This window comes from Neofelis nebulosa, chromosome 14 (assembly GCF_028018385.1).
Source record: "Neofelis nebulosa isolate mNeoNeb1 chromosome 14, mNeoNeb1.pri, whole genome shotgun sequence".
Classification (NCBI taxonomy): Eukaryota; Metazoa; Chordata; class Mammalia; order Carnivora; family Felidae; genus Neofelis; species Neofelis nebulosa.
In genome coordinates, this window is record NC_080795.1 from 39,177,391 (window position 1) to 39,199,428 (window position 22,038).

Below are 22,038 nucleotides of genomic sequence, written 5' to 3' on the forward strand. Positions count from 1 at the left end.
GAACGGGGCACAGTACATCTCGTTTTAACCACACGGACCAACCGACTTTCTAAGACTTTGCATTTGAGGTGCAACTTGCACCACACGTGCAGCATCCACTGGGGGATGACCTTCCAGGTGCTGGTACTCGGTCTGCCCAACCGGATGTGCATTTGCAATGCTCTCTGCAATGCTGCTCTGCTGGTTCCCTGGCACCACAACTGTACCCCAGCATTTGCAGGTCCCACGACCTACCTTCTTTCCTAAGATCTCTCCGATCCCCTACCTGAGTGGCACAGGGGCGCTCCCCACAAGGTCTGGTGGCAAAGGCTTCTCAAATACTCTTCATAATAGCATCAGACAGCTAGTTTTCCCTCCCCGTGCTCTACTGACCACCTCTAGCCCATCGCTGTGCTCGCACTGTTTCCTCTCCTATGATTAGCGGCCACCTAGCTCTCGCGCTTCTTTAGACAAACTGCCATGACATCTCATGACATTTTCTCTATTATTTCTCTGATGCAATGACCAATCCAGTCAAGTGAGGTACCAACCAAGAGCTCGTACTTTTAAGGCATTCTCCTTGGTGGCCAAAAGAAGAAAAGCAAAATCACTTCAATTTGGCCTCCCACTGAACTCCGAATGCCAACACAAAAGTCTTCTACAACCAGTGAAGCGAAAGTAATTCGCGTGGCTTCCATTGCTAACAAACTTCCAAGTCCTGCCAATTGCAGATATTCCTAGTAAGCAGCAGAAGTTTCTACTGCCATCCTGGATGATGACAAAGTGCTCTCCTTCATCAAATCGTAAGTACGGGAATGCCAGAGCTCCTAAATTCCAAAGAAATCCAGCCCAGTTCCCTCATTGACAATTTCACAAATTAGGCTTAAACTTCTAATAATGCCTAAACTGTTGAAAAACTACGGCATGAAATCAAAGTGTTATTGGTAATAACTGGGCATTTAAAACCAATAGCAGACTGTTTCTTCAGACAATACAAATAGGGTAACTTCAGTCTTAGTTAAGAACTGACTCCTAACCAAATGATAATGTGCCCTTGTTCATTTAAGGAAGCTGTTACTTACCAAATTCTCTCCAAAAATGGTTTATAGAGGTCATTTTCTAAATTTCCAAGTGACTTAAGTCCACACCTTGAGACAGCGGGATACGGCGCATGCCTAGTAAGCACCACTAATCACCACCATGGTTTAGCTCCTAGCCCCTCACTCCTGCCCCCAAGAGCCAAGTTCATCTTGTCCAGCAGCCATGAGGTAAAAGCATAAAGGCTGTTCTCCTTGAGCAAAACCTGAAATATTTGATTCCTTCTCACCGCATAAGCAGACTCATTCCTCCATCATTCACCTCTTAAAAAGGTAGAGTAACAACTAAAATTTCAGACAATCATCTGAGATCCAGGATGGCTGTGGAAAAAACGTCTCCCTGTGCTCAATGCCACTTCTTTTCAATGGAGAAGAGCGAGGAGATAATGATGTTCTACACTGATTCTACTTCCCAGCCATATGGAGGGGAGATGCGCCCCCAGCTCCAAATGAAAAATTAAGACATTTTTTCATTCACCTAACCATGGGAAATTCTTGAAAGCCTCCTCTCAGCATCACATGCAAACTCATACATGAGAGAGTTGAGAAGCCTAAGGAACACTGAATCTGCCCTTCATCTTACTTCTGAAGAATTCACCTGAAGGCTGGAATGCATCCCAGGCTACACAGCAAAACAGTGACTGAGCTGGAAAGGGAAATCCAGTTTACCCATCCGTCAGGGGAATGTACACACCATATCTTTCTTTTTATAATACAGAGCGTTTTACAGCACACAACTATAGCTGCACACTCCAAATAGTGCAGAATCCCTCTCCTCTTAAGAAATGACCGGGAAGTTGGACCCAGCCAAGTAGAAGACGTAGAGATCAAAATACAGTATGACCAAGTGTGGCCAAGTGTGATGGGCCAAGCCTCGGGGATGAGGGACATTGGGCAGAAGAGAGCTCCAGAGATCAATAAAGGGAATAACAACCTGATTCCTCTTGGCTTTGGTGTGGTGCAGGACGAGGGAACACAATTTAGTAAGGGAAAAGCCTGGATTAGGAGGTACTGAGGGATACAGACTGGCAAACACTTGGGCATATCCAAGGATGTCTATCAGCTAGTAGCCAACTCTGATTCCTAGGCTGGGGTGAGGGCATAAGAAAACAATGGGTGCACAGATCGTGGCTGCTGAGAAGCATATTAAGCCATGTATTCAGAAAATAAGCCTCTAATTATTCAAACTTGGGAACAAAGCAGGTGATAAAGTTGGGAGACACAAGAAAATCTCGGGTTTCCATATTAAGGCAAAAGGTCTAGCCAGAAGAGCCACCAAGACATTTCCAAAGTGTTCGAAATGAAGTGATAGGCTGGTTTATAATTGACTTAAAGTCAGCAATGACAATGTATAGGAAGGTTAACCCCAGGCTCACAGCAGATCTCTAATATTTGTCAGTTCTTCTCTCTCCCAAGACCAACAACTAGGTGGTTGGTCAGTGCACACTCAGAAGTGGTCTAGGACCCAGCTGTTGAAAAATTAATGAATCTAGTCAATCACATTCCCTAAGGTACTTAGAGCTGCTGCGACTGTGGGACAAATGGGAAATTTCTACATCTGTGTCCTCATCCGACAAGATCTATATTCGAAAGGCCCTATTCACTCAACTGGTGATTTGCTTTAGAGAGCTTGACCAATGTGAAATCTCCAAAACAAATGCCTGCTCTATTCCCTCAGGAATTGTATTATAAGGTAATCTCAATTAGAGCTATCAAAGCAGTTTTTGTTTTGTTTTGTTTGTAAGTAGATCCCTCACAGTCAGTGAAATTGCTAGTGGTTCTCAGCAGCACTGACCGTTTTCAACTCTGGCAAACAGGAGGGTCTCATGCCTTCAACCTCAACCGTGGCGCATTGCTTTATCAGTGGCTCCGATGTAAGAGCCACTTTATAAAGCATGACCATTCTGAAGAGTCACAAGAAGCTTCCCCCTGTTGACGCCTTACAAGGTACAGAGGCTTCAACGCCGAAGGTGGCTTCAGCACAAAACAACTTGTGACAAGATCACATCCTTAACGCAGACACGTTTCTTTCTTATACTGATATGTGATTCAATACCATTTCTTGAGAGGGGCAAAGAACTTGGTGCTGTACCAGGGAATACACTCCCATGGCTGCCCAGGTCTCTGAAAGATTTGCCACACTTTGGCATCCAACTGGAAATGACATTTCTTAAAAGCATTATTCTTTGGCTGGTTACATACATGTGATCACAGGTACACACACTCAACACCTCTCCTACCTCTTCTTTTGAGCAGGCATTGCAGAAGAAATGCCGCCTTTGTTAATATCCATCCTACTACTGTGTCCCCATGTCCGTCTTCCCCTTAATCCATTCTGGAGATACTCTGAGCTTAACTGTGAAGAGTGTGTCTGGCCATTCAAGTGTCAAGCCATAGCTCTAACTGAGCCTATGGAGTGATCACGTCTCCACCTGGACCAATTTCTCTAGCCTCAAGTCAAGCCAAGAGCTGTTGTGGACAGAGTCAATACTGAACCCGATCCAAATGTCATCAGTCTCCCTCCTACCTTAATTCTCTATGCCCAGTTTTACATGGAGAGCAGTGCCATTTGTTTTCTTATTAAAGGGATGAACTATTATTTTTATTATGATTATTTAAGATGTGTGAGAGTTTTCTTAATTAATATTAGATGATTTAAAAAGAACTTGTCTCTCCTAGAAATGTCACTGGTAGAATGCATCCAATTTTTCTCTAATGTGGTGCTTTCCCTGTCCATAAAACTTATTTGATTAGCAGTACTATAGAAGCTAAACCTTTTGTATGCAGGCACTCAAGCATAATTTAATCATTTTATTTAAGCATGAAAAAAATGATTCTGAAAGCCCTGTTAGGTAAAATATCCCTGATTAGTTTAAACTTACATTTGCAGGTATATTAAAGGTGAAATAAATCACAGAATGCTCAGTATGCAACGGAATAGTGTTAACTTTGTTATAACAGTCAGCAGCAAGTTAAAAATTGTAGTACTGGAGAATGCAAGGAACAGATATCTCAACTTAAATAACTATATTTAAGCAGATTATTTAAAAACAAATTTTGTTTTGTGTGAACCCTTTTTATATTACCAGGATTTTCACCTATGGAAACCTCTTTCACAGTCAAACAAGATAAGGTCCTAATTGCATAATACCATTTATCTGCTGAGGCTAAAAGTGCCAACAAATGAAAATGCACATGAGGCAAGAGATTGTCAGAATAGAAAATTGTCTTTTTAATTTTTTTTTTGTTTTTTTTGTTTTTAAATAACCCACTCACACTAACAAAAGGCTGCAGTAGCTTCCAAATTATAGGCTGTTATTTTTAGTGGAAGTGGCTCAATATTCATATTGGAGCAGATGCAGCGGTTTAACAAAACAGCTCTTCAAATCCTGCACAAATTGAAAACAGGAAAACTGATTGCATTTTCTCTTATCACTTTCCTTTTCTGAATTGACACTTTTGGCCTTCTGAAAATTTACACATGGCTTTCATCTCAACAGCACCTGCTGATCAAATAGAAACCTAACATTTTCATGAAAATGGTATAAAGGACTAGTTTTGTTCTAAACACTGCAAAGGGCATCAGTCACCTACTTGATGGCAACAATTGCTGTGTATAAAGCATATTCACGATAGTTTTATATTTTCATTGAACTTTTAAAAAAATACGTTAAGTCCCTTCTGCTTTTTTCCCCATATTCACTTCTGTATGACTCAAATTTCTTTGACTCAGTTTTGCCTAATACTTAGTTGTGTTATGCAAAGACTCTGTGAAGTGTATAAAAGGATAGATTATACTAAGAAGATAATGAAAATACTTACTATTTTCTCTGCCTCTGCTTGGAATATACACATTATTTGTTTTTATTGATTACGGTCTACACCATGTATATGGGCATAAAATACATATATATCCCATTTTCGCTTTTGTACCCACCAAAAGAAAAGAGGAAACAAAAAAGTCGAAGTCAGGCCCTATTTTGGAAGGGGTCTTACATATTCTTTTATAGACACAGATTTAGCAGGTGCTCTAATGTCTGAGTGCCCCGGACTGGGGCAGCACAGCTAATACCCAAGCACAAGCTGGTAAACACCTACGTGATGTGACCAACTACTCCCTGGAGTTATCTGAGACCAGGTAAAGATCAATCTTGAAAATGGGTATCCTTATATGCACTATGTGCAAGATTAATAGCTGGGCTGCAGCTCAGCTTTTTAAACAAAAGTGCTCCCCATGTTTCTCTGTGACACCCTATTCTGGGTAAAATTAAAGGTGCTCGTGAGACATGCTACCTGTCGGTTTCTTAGCCAAAAGAGCTCTACCCCTTCTGAAGGATTCCGGGTTGTCCATTCCCATTCTGCCTGGGTGATAAGGTAACCTGAAGGCAGAAATGACATACGGTAATGTATGTGCCACTCTGGCCAGTTGGTCTGTGAATTTCAGTGTTTCATCATGCTCACTGAGGCAACAGCAAACCTGAAATGTCAATATGCTCAGTCAATGGAAGTGAAATAATGGGTCTCTATTGTCTTACCCAATCGATCTGCCGCCTTCAACAAGGAAACATGCCCCCCCTGGCTTTAAACAAATTTTAATTAGGCTTTTAGTTACTGGATCATATTTACCTATGAAAACACCTATGTTGATGATGTGTAGGAGGCAAACGATAATTTCTTCACTTTTATCCATTTTAAGAACATTACAAAGTTGATACCGTAATTTTTTGAAAGACACTCTTGAGTCAATAAAACATGTTTTCACTCTTCTTTTTTTAAACCCACTCCAAGGAAAAAACTCCGTGTTTCAAATCCAAAATACAAATCTACCTAACAGAGTCAGAACGATGTTTTTTTCCCCCAAACCATGTTGAAACCACACCATAAAATCAACCAATTGCATATTAAAAGTAGCCTTCATTCCCTTTGCTCACTCATTCAAGTGGCCACCACCGTTAACATCAATCCAACACCCATTCGAAACAAGTCACACAAAACCAAACACGAAGGATCAATTCCAAAAGCCACTACCCTTTTTGCTCAGTTTATCAATCCTAAACCGAGGGGGTACATGAAACTCCAGTTAAAATATGGGAGATGGTAGTGACAGCGGGGAGGGGTGGGGGATGAAGAGAGAATAAGACATTTAAGTCATTCAGTTTCGCCTAAGTTCCACGGCCCTTCCCTGCACCACAAGAGAGACAGGCTCACCTTAAAATAAAAATTAAAATAAACTAATCAAGTTGTTAAGCAGCTTTTTTCTCTCCCCTCTTCATCTAAAGGCTTCAGCATTCAGTCAATAAATAATCTATTGTTCCCCCTTTATCGAGTCTCTTTAAACCTATTCAGACTGGCAAAACTAAACCCAATTAAAGATAAGGCCCTCCGGTAATCTCACCTCGGTGAGTCCTGTCTGGATAGCAGAGGTGATGGGAGATAGCGTCCAGGCCAGGACTGATGCCTCCTCCTCAACCCCACACAACAAAAGGCAGATTTCTCTTTCTCCCTCTGCTAATCTTTAAATGTAAATTCTCTCCGCCAGCTAAGAGGAGCGACAGATAACATGTTACATCTTCACTTCTCCTGGTCTTATCGACTTCTGAATCATTTGGAAAGGGAGAGAGGGAAAGAGAAAAGCAGCTTCCCCGCTCCCCCCACCCCCCCCTTCCCACCCCTCCTTCCTCCCCGCTCGCCTCCCCTCCCCGTTCACGGAGATTACCTTCTGGCAAAGGAGCGCAGGAGAGGCGGCCGCAGCCGAGGCGGCACCCAGACCGCGGCTTTGTATTCATTAAACACACATCGGAGCTTATCAGAAGTAAAAGGCTTGTCAGGATGGCACATTGTGTGTGAGTGAGTGTGTGAGCGCAGGAGGGAGAGGAGAGAAGCCAACGTGCATCAGGGTGATTACAATATCAGCAGGGCCCAGATGGAAGCAGGAAAATAAACAGAGGGTGCGTGTGAGACGGAGCGGGAGAGGGAGGAAAAGTGGGAGAGAGAGGGAGCGAGGGAGAGGGGAGAGACACAGGCTGGAGGGAAGAAACCAAAAGGGATGGAGGGGGTGGGGGCTCATGCCCCAGGATCGGGGGGGGGGGGGTGGCCAGTGGGCACAAGGTACCCCAACGCTGGCTGAGGGTGACAGCCAGCGCTGGGGGGTGCCTACAATCCCCAAAACTGCCCCCTCCTCCCAGAAAAAGGAATGCAGACTAGCAAACTGCATCGCCCAGGTTCCAGGGCCAGACTGTGACCGTTCTGGAGGTTCTGTCAAGGTCAGAAGGGATCAAGAGTCCCCTTTTCGGCAGAGCATAACAATGAGACATTCACCACCTCACCTCCATTCGAATTGCCACAATTTGCAAAACAAACCTATTTGAGCCCTCACAGCAGTTACTGCAGTCTTCCAGACAAACCTCAAGTGGAAGTTCTTGTCCCTTTCTTTGCGGGCCCCAGCACTCCTAAATTCCAGCCCTCCCCTACCCATGCCAATGGAGATGGACACAGATCTGAAATGTCTTTCCCTGGGCTTGAAAGTGTCCCAGCAGAAGACTTGTGCAGCCAGCATCCCTGTGATAAGAAGGACCACTTGTGATTGGTAGCTACAGGTGACTTAGACACCTGCTCCACCTCCAGAAATTGTGTTGGGGGAGGGGGTTCCCTATGTATACATCTGAGAGTCTATTTTGGAGGTGGGAATTTGAAATTGAGGCAATCAATCTCAGCCTGAGCTGCTTCACAGCTCTTCACCCACCCAGAGCCCGAGAATCAATCAGAGAACAAGCAAGAGCTAATGTTCCTCCGTCAGACCAGAGTTCACCCTCCACCCCAGCAGGGTCAGGAGGGAGATACACCTGAGTAGTCCCATGGGAGCCCCTTTTCACTTTTAAATGCACCCATCAGACAATCTGAACATCTGATCAGATCCTTAATGGAGTGCAGATAATGCAGCAAAGAAGGTTATTTTATTGGGGGAAGGGGGCGTATTTGGTTGTGTTGTATTTCAAGGCACTGAAGCTTGGTTAAGAAGCTCTCACTGCAGTATGAAGAGAGCAAGTTCAGAATGAAGGAGCCAATAAACTGCATAATTGTGCATGACATACACTGTAACCCCAGCCGCAGTGAAACTCCGGGTAATAACATAGCTTATATACGGATCTGGATAGAAAGGGACAAAACAGTAGCAGGGAGGGAAGCATAAGGCTACTTAGTAGAGAAAAACACAGAAAAGGAAGACAGTCTCTTAGAGACAAATTTGAGAAGCGGCATTGTTTCATCACTACTGCCCTGCAGAACACTCTGCCAAAAACCAGTTTCATGTGTGGTGGGCCCCACCCCCCCACCCCCACCCCCACCCCCACCCAACCCCATGCGCCCACCCCAAGAAAAGAATTAAGAAAAAATTTGACAGGTAAGGCAAAGTGAAAATAAGCTGGACATAGGTGGGGGGAAGGGCACGTGTGAAAAATCTTGTCATGCAATGAATGTCAGATAAAAAGGGGTCTGCCACAATCCTCCAGTAATCCAATAATGTGGAAAACCTCGTGGTTATCACTGAGACGAGAACAAGGTAATATTTCTCCATAAATCTTCAAAAAGTGGCCAGGTTCAGTAGTTAGAGAGGGGTGCAAGTGTAGGAAGTAAGCCATTTGGCAGGGCACCTTACAAAATCAAGTGAACTTTAAATGGGTGAAAATCGGTCATTCTGACATGTTTTAAGTTGAATAACAGATTTCTGGAGTATCATTTGAGTTCTCATAAAAGCTCACCTTTCACCTTTTCTCTAGCTGTTACAGAAAACTGCATTCAGAATAACCAGACGCAATCACACATACCTTCCTCTTTATTACATTTTAGTTAGATCAATTTGGACACAGCCGACATGCAAATACCTGTAAAACCAACACAACTCTAGGAAGAAAACAAATACAACTTACAAATGCCCACTACATTTTTACAAGCTCTTTGGGGGACAAAATGCTATTTAGAAAAACAAAACAATGCACTCCTACTTTCAAACCCAGAAAAGGCTCACTTTTTTTTTTTTTTTTTAAGCATCCAAACACTAAAGGCAGGAAGAAAACTGTGCAAAACCTAATCTGCCAATGTTCTTATTCTGTAAATGCACAGCATTCCTAGTACCACCTTGTTTGTTCATTGACTTTTGGCTCACAGTTCTAGAAAAGATCAACCAATTCTCAAATGGGAAGAATCCATGACTCTCTTCCAAAGCAAATACTTTGCTGCAAAGCGTTCAATTAAAAAAAAAAAAAAAAGAAGAAGAACGCCATATAATAATCAAGAAGTATAATCACAGAATCAGCGTACAACAGAAAGTGGTTTCTATAATCACAGCTGTCTTAAAGTCCAAGCTGGAGACCAGAAATCTTAATTTCAACTAGTTCTTTTCTTAATAATAGGTTACCTTCCTATAAGAGCAAGAAGTCCATCTGCCCCAGGCAGATAAGTTTGGGAGCATTAATTCAGATAAAAATCTAGCATTTTCTTTCTTTCTTTGAGTATGTGAATTCTAGTGTGCTATAATGTGAGAATTCCAACATATGACCATTATGGCATAATATCTCATTGCTCAGCTTGTCATTATTTCATTTGTAATTCTTATGTTAATTATGTTCATAATTACTATAAACAGATGTGGTAGACATTCATGTGACCTTTCATTGCAGAACGCATTCCTCACTCGTTTTGCTTTAATTTCTCATGGATGTGAAACAGAAATGCAGATAAAAGAAAAAAAGCTTTCTAATGTTCTAATGTCTTACGCACCTAAGTTAAAACAAAACCTCCCTTCTTCATCTGCATTTCAACACATTAGAATATTCTTAACATTTAAGCTGCTTTACAGCACATTTTTAAATTGTACACTGAACCTCACTGCTACTCACTAAATTGTAGCTGGGGATGGCAAACAAAGGCTAGCATCCATGCCTAAGTTGTTTGTCCTTTTTATTTATTTATTTTTTTTGAATATCAAAGGTTAATGCAGCAGAATTGTGCTTCAAAACCAAGTGCCTAGCAGCTACATACCGATTTATTCACTCATAACTCAACCATCACCCTCTTTACATAAAACGCATTTACAATAAAATCAGTATGGATTTCATTAGCTGAAAACCTCCTCGAATTTCATTTCTTTGGCCCTAATCTATAATTAGTGTGGACAGACAGGTGCAAACCCTTCTCTTCTACAGATGGCCACTGGAAATGGTGCAAAGTAGCTCCTTCTGTTTAAACAACACAGAGATAACCTGCTCTGTCTTATCACTTACAATTACCTCCATTAAACTGAACTAATGTTTGCTTTAATAAAATGTTCACTGTTCTTTAAACATTATTTAGGAACTCTTATATTAATGGCTGTAAAAAAGCGAAGTTGGAAGGTGTCTCTTTGGGTAACAATAACTTATTCTGGATAAAATATTCCCAGTGATGGATAATACCAGGTTCACAAAGGTGTTTCAGTGGATTTAACGTTGTTCATTATTTTGCATAAATAGGGTCAAATATGATATTTTTAACAGGCACTTAAGTGACAATTTAACAAGTGCAGGGTGGGGGGGGACACATTTTTCCTCAAGTTTAGACGTATGACAGGTTTAATTTTTTTCTTACAGATTTTAACTTGCTAGTAGAGAACATAACTTAAAATCCTGGATTGCTTTCAAAGGATATTTATGTTCACTTAATTTTATGTATTTAACTTCTGATCGATGACTCTGAAAGTTGTATTAAGTTCATCATTTTTAAGCCACGTGTAAAAAATTAACTATCACTATAAGTGCACTCTGTAAGCACATGGTTAAAAATTACTCCGTTCCATAATAAATCACTTGTATGAAGCCAGAGATCACGTCTCCCTGCTTCTGCTATCAATAAAGCCTGTGGATCACTATATGAGGAATAAGGTGTCCATAAAACAAAAGAACTTTTAAACACCCAAACAGCAATAAATAGCTTTTCTCACTGAACTTACATAACTTACAGTAATAGACTCCAGTAAAATGCAACTGACTCGGGGTTTTTTTCACATGCAAATCCTGCAGGTGCCAATTTTTCAGACTGCTTTGCTATGAAGAGCTATGTTGCCTGCATAAAACCTCAATGAAGAAGGCTCCGTATTCAGTGCCTGTCAGCTGATGTTCATATCAAAGAAGTGAGAAACAGGATTTGACAGTGAAGAATGTCCTAAACTGACAACCACTGGCCAGCATTCCTATTGGAAGCATTTCTTTCTCGTGATCCCTTTTCAATGTTTAAAAAAAAAAAAAAGTGAGTCTTTTTTTTGGCTAAGCTTCTATTTTCCAATAAAATAAATGATAATGGCATCTTACGTTTGTGTATTTCTTTGCAATTTTGAAGGGCTCTTTTCTCTGCAAACATGAAGACTAACACCCTCGATGGGAGAGCTCATCATCTAATGCTGGCATTAAGAGCAAGATTTCACTTTTCTTCAGGAAGGACAAATTGTGAAAATATTAAAAAGCTGCAGTGCTGTGGCTGCAACCACACACTGCCCTACTCTCTCCAGCAACTTCCAAATGAATAGTGCAGTTTGCATTGTATTGCAAGTATAATGCGTCTTGTTAGGAAGGTCCTTTAAGAATCGTTTTTGAAAAATCAAATTAATAGCAAGTGTTAGTGGGTCACAGAGACCACGCTGACAAAGGAAAATATCATTTCAAAGACTTCTGGGCTGCTTTGAGTTGTCCAAACATTAAGGAAAAAATAGACCATTTTCCCCATTGCTTTTATTAGGTATGAACTGGACTAGGTGTGGAGAAATACACACTCAAATGCTCCCACTCAATATTTAGCTTTCCACATAAAGTGCTGTCTAAATGGTTTACAACAAAATTATTAATGCTTAAACAAAGGCTTTTAATATAAAGTTCTTCTCTTAGCATAAATCTTAGGTAAAGTCGGTTTTTAACATGCACCCAGAATGAGCCTGATTCCTGGGTTACTGGGTTGGAATTTTCTCTTTCGAAAGAATAAACCAAAGAAATACCAAATGTTAAATGCAGTACAAGTAAATCAATGATAGTCTTCAAGTTCCTCAGCATCCATCCTGGCTGTAAGAAAAGCCTGGGTCAAACTAAGATTCCCTGATGAATCCTGGGTGAGATGATCAGACCTCCCTTAAAAAATAACAACCACTAAAAAAAAGGAAAGGAAACCAGACAGCCCTATCTATGCTAGTTGAAAGCCCCCGTAATGTTAATACCAAATTAGACTTTTAGGAGAAATCAGGGGGAAAATCTACAGAAGTATGAATTTGCTTCTGTTTGTCCACATCACAGCTGACATAAACACCCAGGTTGGGGCTATGATGGTTTAAGAAACAATGGTGTTTGTTGACCTTTTCTAAGGAACTGTATGACAGGAGAAACTGGGCACAGCAGAATACTCACATGGTCAAGGCAAAACACAGCTAAACTAAAAGGAGGCCCCCAACACTAACAAACCGTTTATCACAGAGAAGCTGGTCAATTTGTATTCTAGTGAGTGTGGGCTCACTGGGCACAGAACCAGTTCCACTCCTGTTTTATGCAAAGGGAGGGGGAAGATAATAAAAGCCACTGAGTGCACTTAAAAAGCATACAGATGTTTAAAAGGAGACTAGGAGAGGGGGGAAAAAAACAAAACACAAAAACCTGTAAAACAGATTTCAGTTCACACAGAAGGTAGAAAGAAAATGCTTTGGTCAGCAACCCGACCTTTATCAGGGGATAAATCAATTTGCAGCAGCTGTGGACAGCCATTTATACACAGGCCCTGGGCAGATTAATTAAGGGAAGCGAAGTTAAAAATTCAAGGGGGCTCAGAGTTACATTAAGCACATGAAGTTGGTCTGAAGTGGCCTCTCCAGCTCTCCTGGTCCTCACTCCCTCGCCCTGGCCTCAGTGACTGGTCGTGCAGGACCCTCTCCACAAGGAAATAGTAGCTATTCCTTAAAGCGACATTCTGCAGGTTCCCTCAGGGAGTAGCAGCCAGGCTGGGGCAAGCTGGGATTTGAGGTGCCCAATCTTTAAAAAAAAAAAACAGGCTACGTTCTAAAGACTTCTCCCCTATGCTCAGCAAGGAATAAGGAGATCGAGGGCTGCGAGGCTCCCCAGGCAAACCCTGCAAGCTGAAAGGCCTGGGGCGGAGGGGGTGGATACTATTTTTAGTAACAGTCTTGGTTCACATCCTACTTCCCGGCATCCCAGTACTCAAACTTTTCCAAGGGTTGACCGCCCTTACCAAGAAAAAAAAAGAAAGAAAAAAAAAAAAAAAAGGAAGAAGAAAAGAAAGGAAAGGAAAAAAAAGGGGGGGGCGGGGGGTTCAAAAAATGGACTTAAGCGCTTTGGGCCGACACAACCGTCTCTGCTTAAGGCGTCCTGGCCAGCGCAAAGTCCGCCCCGGGAGAGGGGTCTGGGCGCGCCAACCAACCCAGTCCTTTAAGGTTCGCGGAGAGCGGTTGGCAGCGGGGCCCGGGCGCCTCACCAGACCGGCTTCTGGAAAACGAAAGGAATTCGCGGACGCAGCTCCCCGTCTGCGCTCCGCTGGGCAGCAGCCGCCCGGCACAATGCTCCGCGTCCCGCTCGGGAGCCGCGAGGCCGAGCCGGGGATGCGAGGGGAGCCCCCCCAAAGGGCGAGTGGCGAGGGCCCCGAGAGGAGGTCAAGGCAGGTGCGACGCTGCCCAGCGATCGCCGGCGATGGAGTCCCGGACCCGTCCGGGGTGAGAGATGCCCGGTCGGGAGACTCCGCCCGCCCCCTACCCGGGGGCTTCCGGCTCGAGCACCCCAAACGCCCAGTAGTAACAGGGAAAGTTCTCAGGCGGGCGCGATGCCGCTAAAAACACCCGGACCACAGTCGCAGCCGGGTCTCAAAGTTAACACTCTGCCTCTCCTGCTCTTACACCTAAGTTTTCCACCATCGAAACATGCCTCTCCCTTCTAGTTAAAACCCCCCACGACGCTGGTTCAGGGCCACCTGCCAAACGCACCGTGGGCACCTTGACCAGTTGTTCTGTCCGGGGGTGGGGGGTGGGAGCTACGCAACACCTTCCTGCTTACATGCCGCTATGATAGAGGGGAAAGAAAAAAATATTTGTAAAAAAGACTGCGCGGGGAATCAAAGAGCGAAAATTGCATCCTTAGCTGACCCGTGAAGTTCAGTGTCATCTCCTACTGGAATCACCCACGATGTTCCCCTCGGCCCCGTGTGTAGTCCTACCCTAGTTGAGCGACAAGCACAGCCTGCAGCCTCTCGGCCGAATAATCCAAATGAAGATGACGGTCATCAGAATAATAATTAACCGTAATAGCCGGGGGCCCGTCCCCGCCGCCCGCCCGCCGGCCCAGCCCTCCCGCGGGCACTTACACTGCACTGGGCTGGAGAGTCCCACCATCCGCCACGGGCTCCGAGCTGCAAATAAAACTTCCCGTCGTCTCGGCCGGCCCGCGGGGCGAGGGGGCGAGGGCGCGGCGCTCCTTCCCCAGCGAGGCCAGAGTGTCCGCGGCCACTCGCCCACGCGCGCTCGCCTCGAGGCCGCGGAGTCGCCGGCGGAGCGCCTGCGGCCGTCCGGCGCTGCGCACTGTGAGCTGCGGTGCAAAAAGCCCGGGGTCGGGGACGCCAGCCAAACGCAGCCTCCACGCAGAACCCAAGACTTGCGGAGCTCCGCTCCCCTCCTCCCGCCTCCCTCCCTCCCTCCGCTTTTCTGTTGTTGCTGCTGTGGCAGACAAATGTGATGTGGGGCGCAGGGAATTGCCACTGTCACAGGCGGCGTCTGCGTCTGCCTCGCCCGCCCTCGCTCACTCTCGAGGAAGGCGACGCATTTATCTGCAGGGCGGCCGGGCGTCCGCCGGGGAGCAGGAGCGCCGCGCGCTGTGCGCAGAGAGCGCCCGCACCAGGCCGGCCCCGGCGCGCGCCCGCGCCCCGGGCGCCGCGGCCGCTCGGGAGGGAGGCGGCGGCGCGGCCGCTACCAGGTGCAGGGGGGAGGGCCCGCGGCGGGGTGGGGGGGGAAGTGGAGGTGGGAGACATCTGTGTCGTGCAGGGGTCACGGAGGTCAAGTATATGTTAACAATGGGCAGGCCCGGCTCGCTAGGGCGGGCGGGCGAGCGGCCTCCCTCCCAGCCTCGCCCTCTCCTGTGCAGGCTGGACGTGAGGCTGGTTCCCTAATGATGCCTTCCCGGGCCGCCTGCTCTCCGGCGGCCCGAGTGCCCTGCAGTAACCCAAGACGACCACTTTCCCCGGCCATCTGGAGCGCTCCTGGCTGCCCTGCCTGCGTCTCATCACTGGCTGGAGAGACAGCTCTGCTAGAAATCAAGCCACTCTCAGATCTCCTCTCTAATCCCCTTCTGTTAGCTGATTTCCAGACTGACTATTTGCCTTCGCATTAGATAATAGCCTTAGAGAAAACAATTATCATTTTCTTTTTTTTTTTTTCTCTTTGTTTTTCTACTTCTCCCATAGTATACCGTTTAGAGGGGCCTCTTTCTATCTCACGTTTTGGTTGGATGTGTCCCCCTCCCCCAGACATTAATATCAATACTTTGGGGGGAGGGGAGAGAGTCCCAGAGGAAAAGATAGGGTGAAAGAATTTCAGATATTTCCAGAGTAAATAAATAATCTCTCAGTGAACAGGGCTGACAATTTGTTTGTACAGAGCGAAAAAGGGCTTGAATGATAATGAAAATATTAATATGTAGGTCAAATATGATCAGATAATGGCTTGCAATAAGTAAAATGAAATCTTTTAAAATTATTATGGAACGGTGCCACTACTGCAAATGTTATTATATTTAGTGCAACAATTTGAAATCCTACCCTAAACCATGTTCTTTTCCCAACTGGCCTACATCAATGCAGATTGTCCAATGTGCATGTTTCTAAATCTCATCTTTACAAAGGAAAAAAAAAAATGCTTAAGATAGAGTCCGAGTGGCCTGATGCAGAGGGAACTGATGAGACATTCCTGGATGTTATTTTTTAAAGTGGTGCTCCAAATGTGTAATAGTGAGTAATATCCCTTCCCCCATCCTTTTAAACCCAGCTGGAGCTTCCAATTCTGAAGTCTTTTTAGACTCTACTAATTTTTAGCAATTCATTTCCAGAAAACACTCATTGTTCATTCTGCCCTCTCCTTGGGACATTTGACTAATGAATTATAATGGATTAATGAATTGTAATGTTAAGTCTTGGTATTTGATATTATGATGCTGTTAATTTGAATCTCAAATTTTATCAAGTTGGACATTCTATATGAACTTCTGCATTACAGCTTTTTTTTCACCTCTTGCAAATCTGAACCCCATTAATAATCTTAAGATATAAAATTTACATACACTACTGTAACACCTTTGTGTAGGAAATTATGTCAAAGCTTACTTATATTTTCTGTAGAGAAGCAAAAATATTTTGATATTTTATTATCCTATTACTTGTGTTCTTTCTTCTGCCCAAGTTGAAAATGAATGATTTGGATTCTGGAACAGTACATTTATCCTTATTAATAAAACATCTGAATCAGGAATGGTTCTTGTGAAATAGTGTTACTTCTAGAATCATATTTTAAAATTTAGAATTAAAGTAAATCAACAAGTTTTAGGATGTGAAAGATAGGGGAGAAATAAAATATACATATCATGCCATGCTTTTCTTCTCCCTGTAAATTGTGCCAGTGTAGGTGTGAAATTATAATAGAAATATTAAACTTCAAAATCAATGGACAGTAACTCATAGGAAATCAAAGCAGAGTTTTACATTTCCAGGCTAGATGCACAACACCGGGGCGTATATTTAAATCATGTTTTATAGGATTCTACAAGTCTTATAGGATCTTCCTTTATGCCAGTCATACCCCTGGAAAAACAGTAATCATTGATCTAGTTATATTTCCTTTTTTAAAGAAATACCAATGTTTTCTACTCATTGATGTATTTGGCTTTACATCAGTAGGATATTTCACTAAATCTGAGGGTTTGTTGTTGTTGTTGTTTTTAATTCTGATAACAGCAGCTGAAGAACACACATCCTTGAGCTGATACAGAATGACACAGTATATTCCTTAATCCCACTTCCCACACCCTTTACAAGCCTGTGTTCTACAAAACGTATAACATATTTTTCTAGAAGGTTTATCCTTGTATTATCTCCTAATTCCTTTATTTGGAGCAAAAAAGTAACTATGGGGACCAGCTCGAGCATGTGGTGATTCTTAAATTGCAAAATCCAGGAAAATAAAACATATTAAATGAAAAGGAAGGAGTTCATTGATATCTGTGGCGGGAGGGTGTGAATTACCTGGAAACAGTACAGGTCCACTAAAGATTTGCTTACTCTAGCCTTGGAGTAGGCGATACACATGATATAATATTCACAATACAAGAAACTATTAACTGATACATTTTTTTGAAACCAATTTGAGGAGACAGGGATCAGTATTAAGTCTTCCTATCTGCCACTCACAAAAGAGATCAAGTTTCTGTACCTTCAAGAGTGTTTAATTTGCTGCCCCCCAAACTCATAAAAATAATTTTACAAAAAAAGATTATTTAGAAAAACAGACACCTACTAACCCTAATGAAACCATTAAATTGAAAAACAAAATGCACAATAATGTGTTCAACTGTAAAAAAGTCCTTTCTAGCAATTTTCTTTTTCTCACACTTTGGAACATTTTTTTCTCACATCATTAAACTTTCATTATTGTAAAGGTACCAAGTTCTTTCAATTTACAGATTTTTTTTTTTTCAGGAATGTTACCTAAAGGATGCTTTTTGTTTTCCCTTAGGCCAATCCTAAAAAAAAAAAAAAAAAAAGCTGAGGGCTTTCAATACACAATTCAGATGAGTGCTTATTACCTTCTTTAGAGATGTGTGATTCAACTCTCACACACACACACAAAAAAATCCTATGCAAAATGTTAACAAGTACTTAATTAGCTCTTTTAAATTTTTTTCTTATAGATCTTAAAGTTTAAATGACTTCCAAGCTGTGATTTTCTGTACCTTGAAAAAGTCCTCCTGTTTGCGTAGGTTGATGAAAATCCTTAATTGCCATGTTGCTTATTTCTAACAAAAAATTATTTATTCTTCTATTTGTGAAAAAAATAGAGTATGATAAGCATCAAGAATGGCAAGCAATAATTACATTTCCATAAATTTAGAGCCTACCCACTCTTTGCCATATCTCTCCTTTTTCCTATGTAATTCTATGTAGTTTACTTCCTTGAGCTTTGCATGGACAAGTTTTATTCCAAATCTTTTCAATTTTGGTATTTAAATTGTTTAAGGTCTCATTTTAGGACACAGACAACAAATAAAAGAATAAACTTCAGGGATCCTTTTATTTTATTCTATAGTATAGGAATTAAGTCACATATCCTTACTATGCACTCAGTGTACATTATAAATATATTTGTGCTTGGGATGCTTTTAACCTAAGATGACAAGCAGACTTTTTTATGGAAAATGTCTAAGTTAAACCAAAAATGGCTCTCATCATCCCTTCAAATAAACTGATTATTTGGTCTGACTTAGTTGCAAGCCTACAGACGATGAGTTTGATTTTTATTTATAATGGCTACGTATTCAGATCGTCATGTGTGTGTTTCTGTAGTGCTTTAAGACCAGTCTGCACCCAAAAAGCCAAAGTTGCAGAATTTCAGTTATTTATTTAATTTGCAAAGTGAAATTTATTTAACTTTGGAAATTTTCACAAAATAATTCATATCAGTGCTTCTTTAGTGAGTTGTACTCTTTAAATATTTAAATATTTGTATTTATCAGATTTTGACACACTAAAGGGCAGGAACGCATTTACTGCATATGAAAACACACATGCCATACATACATAAGCATTTTTCCATGCATAACTATCTATAATCTAGTAATTATCTCACGTGACGTTTCATAACTAATCCATGAAAAATAATGATGCCCCATAAAAATCTTATTCACGTGTTTCTAATTTGAATTAAATATTTTCCACCCCCATTTTTGAAGGTTGGTTTTTTAAATATCATAAGCCAGAATAAAATCGTATATCACTTCTCCCCTGCTGAAATTCTATATTCTCCATTTTTTCATGGAATGTGCCCAGAGAACTTATTTTTCCTCTTTTGCTGTATTTTTTTTTTAATTGGTGGTTACTCTGTATGATTCTCAATTAGGTGTATATTACTGTGATCTAACTGCACAGGAGTCTTCGTTTTGTTCACTGAACAGTGTGTGGCACAAACTAGGTGCTCAAGAAATATTTGTTGAATGAATTGATAAGATTTAAGTTTCATTACTTAGATGTCTTATCTACGTGAGTCAAAACACCACCAACGAGAGTCCTTTTTCACTGAATTGTTATTAGTAACCTAAGATTTTAACATTACCAATATTTTACATGAAGAAAATGTGGGCAACCAAAGAAAAAGGTCTTCCGTGTTGTTTTTTTATGTGTATTTTGATACTGCTTGAAATAATGGGAAATTTGATGTGAAACATATATATGCTTGTGTGTTTTTAACTGTTTACAAAATTCATGTCGATTCTACAATAAACCACAAATATTTCTGAAATTTCAGTTTCCTTTCTACAATAAGCTAGAACATACTCAAAAATACTATGGAAAGGAACCTGAAGCTAGAGGAATCCTAGAGATCAGTGGTTCTTTCCTTCTAACCTCTTATAGGAGTTGAACTACTATGTATTCTTCAGTATATGCATTAATATGCAGTAAAAATTCACAAGCTGGTTCCTTTGTCTGGGGCATGTTCTCATTCTTTCACTTAATTATTGTATCATTGATAATTTATATAATCCAGACTGTTTAAATGGTATTTATATTTAGTAAAGAGTCATTTTTATATGCATATTTATGCCCTAGTTTTTCAGGATCACTGTATCTATGTCCACATTAAATCTACCCTTTAAAAGATGCATATGTTACAGTATTTTAATCATCTTATTTTTCCTAATCCTTTAAAAACATCAACCTACGCCATAGAACACTCCAGTCATATGGGTCTGATGAATCCCATATCACCTCCTAAGACTGTTTTCATGCGGGAATCACTACATCACTGTAGTACATTCACCTCTAGGGAGAAAAACAGCAGCCAGCTGGCTCTCAGCACAGCAGTGAGAAGAGAAGAAATTTTTGGCCAACAAATCTGTAGCAAATATAAACTGCTGTTAATCATGTTTGGCATGAAGTTGTTTTGAAATGTTCGTACTTTTTTCTCAACAGGGCTGGCCACCAACTGAGAGACCCCCAGTGTCTCAGTAGAAGATGCTCGAAAGGCAGTCTCCATGGTCTGGGACCAATGAGATTCCCCTGCCTAAGTTCCCCCGAGATTTTATCCGTGCCTTGAGGAAATTATTTGATTCATGTACCCTTTACATTAGGTACCTGTAAAACCACAGGATTAGTGATGTCAACAACCCTGTTTGCCCTATATGCCTTGCCATTTGGTCCAACTTTCTTGAAGGGGGAAAATATTTACAAGATACAAACTTTTTGTTTGTTTTGATTTAATATGTTTTCAGAGGAAAAAAGTCACTTCTTTATTTTTGAATAAATATTCCTCATTTAATATTTCTATAACAAAAGACTGTACGTATATACAATTATTTACAGTCTTATACATCTCATGGAAACTATATATTCTTTCAAACAGGAAAGGGCAAAGATATATATTTTTTAGACCAATGCATGTCAAATTTTAATGTCCTAAGCATCTGGGGAATTGTATTAAATTGCAGAATCTGGGTCAGTGGGTCCAGGGTGAGGCCTCAGATTCTGCATCTCTAACAAGCTGCTGGATAACGCCAATGATGCTGGCCCACACAGTCAGGAGCAAGGCTGCAGAGATTACTAGATGCACTGAGAACATCATACCTCACCATCCTCCTTATACACACAGAGCCTCACTTTTAAAGTTGGCACAAAAGCCCACAGCATTCATGTGCTCACAAAATATACAGAGCATCATCCAGGACTCTGACTGCATGATAGGAGAAAAGCATCCTCATGTGTGAATAGGTTCCTCACATCCACCCCTGTTCTTCAGGTACCTGCAAACAACAGAGGCCCCTCATCAGATAGTCATAAACTAAGTAGTCACAAAACTGTATAAACAAACCTGGAAGCTCTTCAAAAGTTGAGCCGTTAGTGGGTAATATGGTTAGGTCACTTGTGACTCCTCCCTAAGGGGTCAGGGATAGCCATCCCTTGCCTGGGATTATATCTGCCTAGTGCAATGTCTAACTCAGAAAAGGTACTATAAACTAATGAATTCAAGGTGTGCAACTTATTACAATTTCCTTGTGCACAGCCGTGAGCCGTTTCAATCCTCCTTTTCCTTTGAGTAAACAAAGGGTCTTCACTCAGCCCCAGTCGTCTCAGCTCACCCACTTATAAAAGTAGTTAACTTCATCCTATTGACATGTTATGACAATCATGCCATAGTGCACTGGTTTAACTGAAATATCTAATGCTTTCAAAGTTTAATGACAGTTGAAGACTAATAAAAACAGAGAAATGTATATAGTTTTCATAAATGCAATCATGCAGACATTTCCATTTCTAAGCCTTCCCCTTGGGTTTTATAGGGGAGTTTTGCATATTGGGAAGAAGTCTAGGCCAGGTTAATTTCTTGTAATTCATTCCGAGCCTTTTGAGCTGGTAGAGGTTCCACTGAAAGTTCTTGAAAACTAACAAAACAAAACACAAAAACAAAAACAAAAAAGTTCACGGAATTTGACGGTAATTCTAACATACTCTCTCTCTCTATCAGTAAGTGGATATATGTTTGTGCTCCAAGCCTCTTCTGTTCTCACCTCGTTGGGGACCATAATGGCAAACAACTTATGTTCACTCTACCAGAATGCCACTTCCTTCGCCTTAAACAACGACAATGACAAAACTGACAGTTTTGGTAACCGGGAACTCTTGGTAGCAAGTCTTGGCTGCA

General features: G+C 41.8%; 1 protein-coding gene across 5 annotated transcripts in view; it reads right to left on the bottom strand.

Moving 5' to 3' along the window:
* The window catches only part of RUNX1T1 (RUNX1 partner transcriptional co-repressor 1), a 142,519-nt gene extending 127,534 nt beyond the window's left edge, over positions 1–14,985 (bottom strand). For 2 of the 5 annotated variants that reach the window (XM_058698546.1, XM_058698537.1), the window contains exon 1: positions 14,451–14,985. Coding sequence is in view for 1 of the 5 variants with exons in the window: in XM_058698540.1 (XP_058554523.1) it covers positions 14,451–14,478 (28 nt within the window). In the remaining 4 variants the exon portion in view is untranslated. Of the gene's footprint in view, positions 1–6,471; positions 6,674–14,450 lie in introns of those variants that run through there. The other 3 variants (XM_058698540.1, XM_058698538.1, XM_058698542.1) reach the window with 3 other exon arrangements.
* Between the last annotated feature and the right edge of the window lie 7,053 nt (positions 14,986–22,038).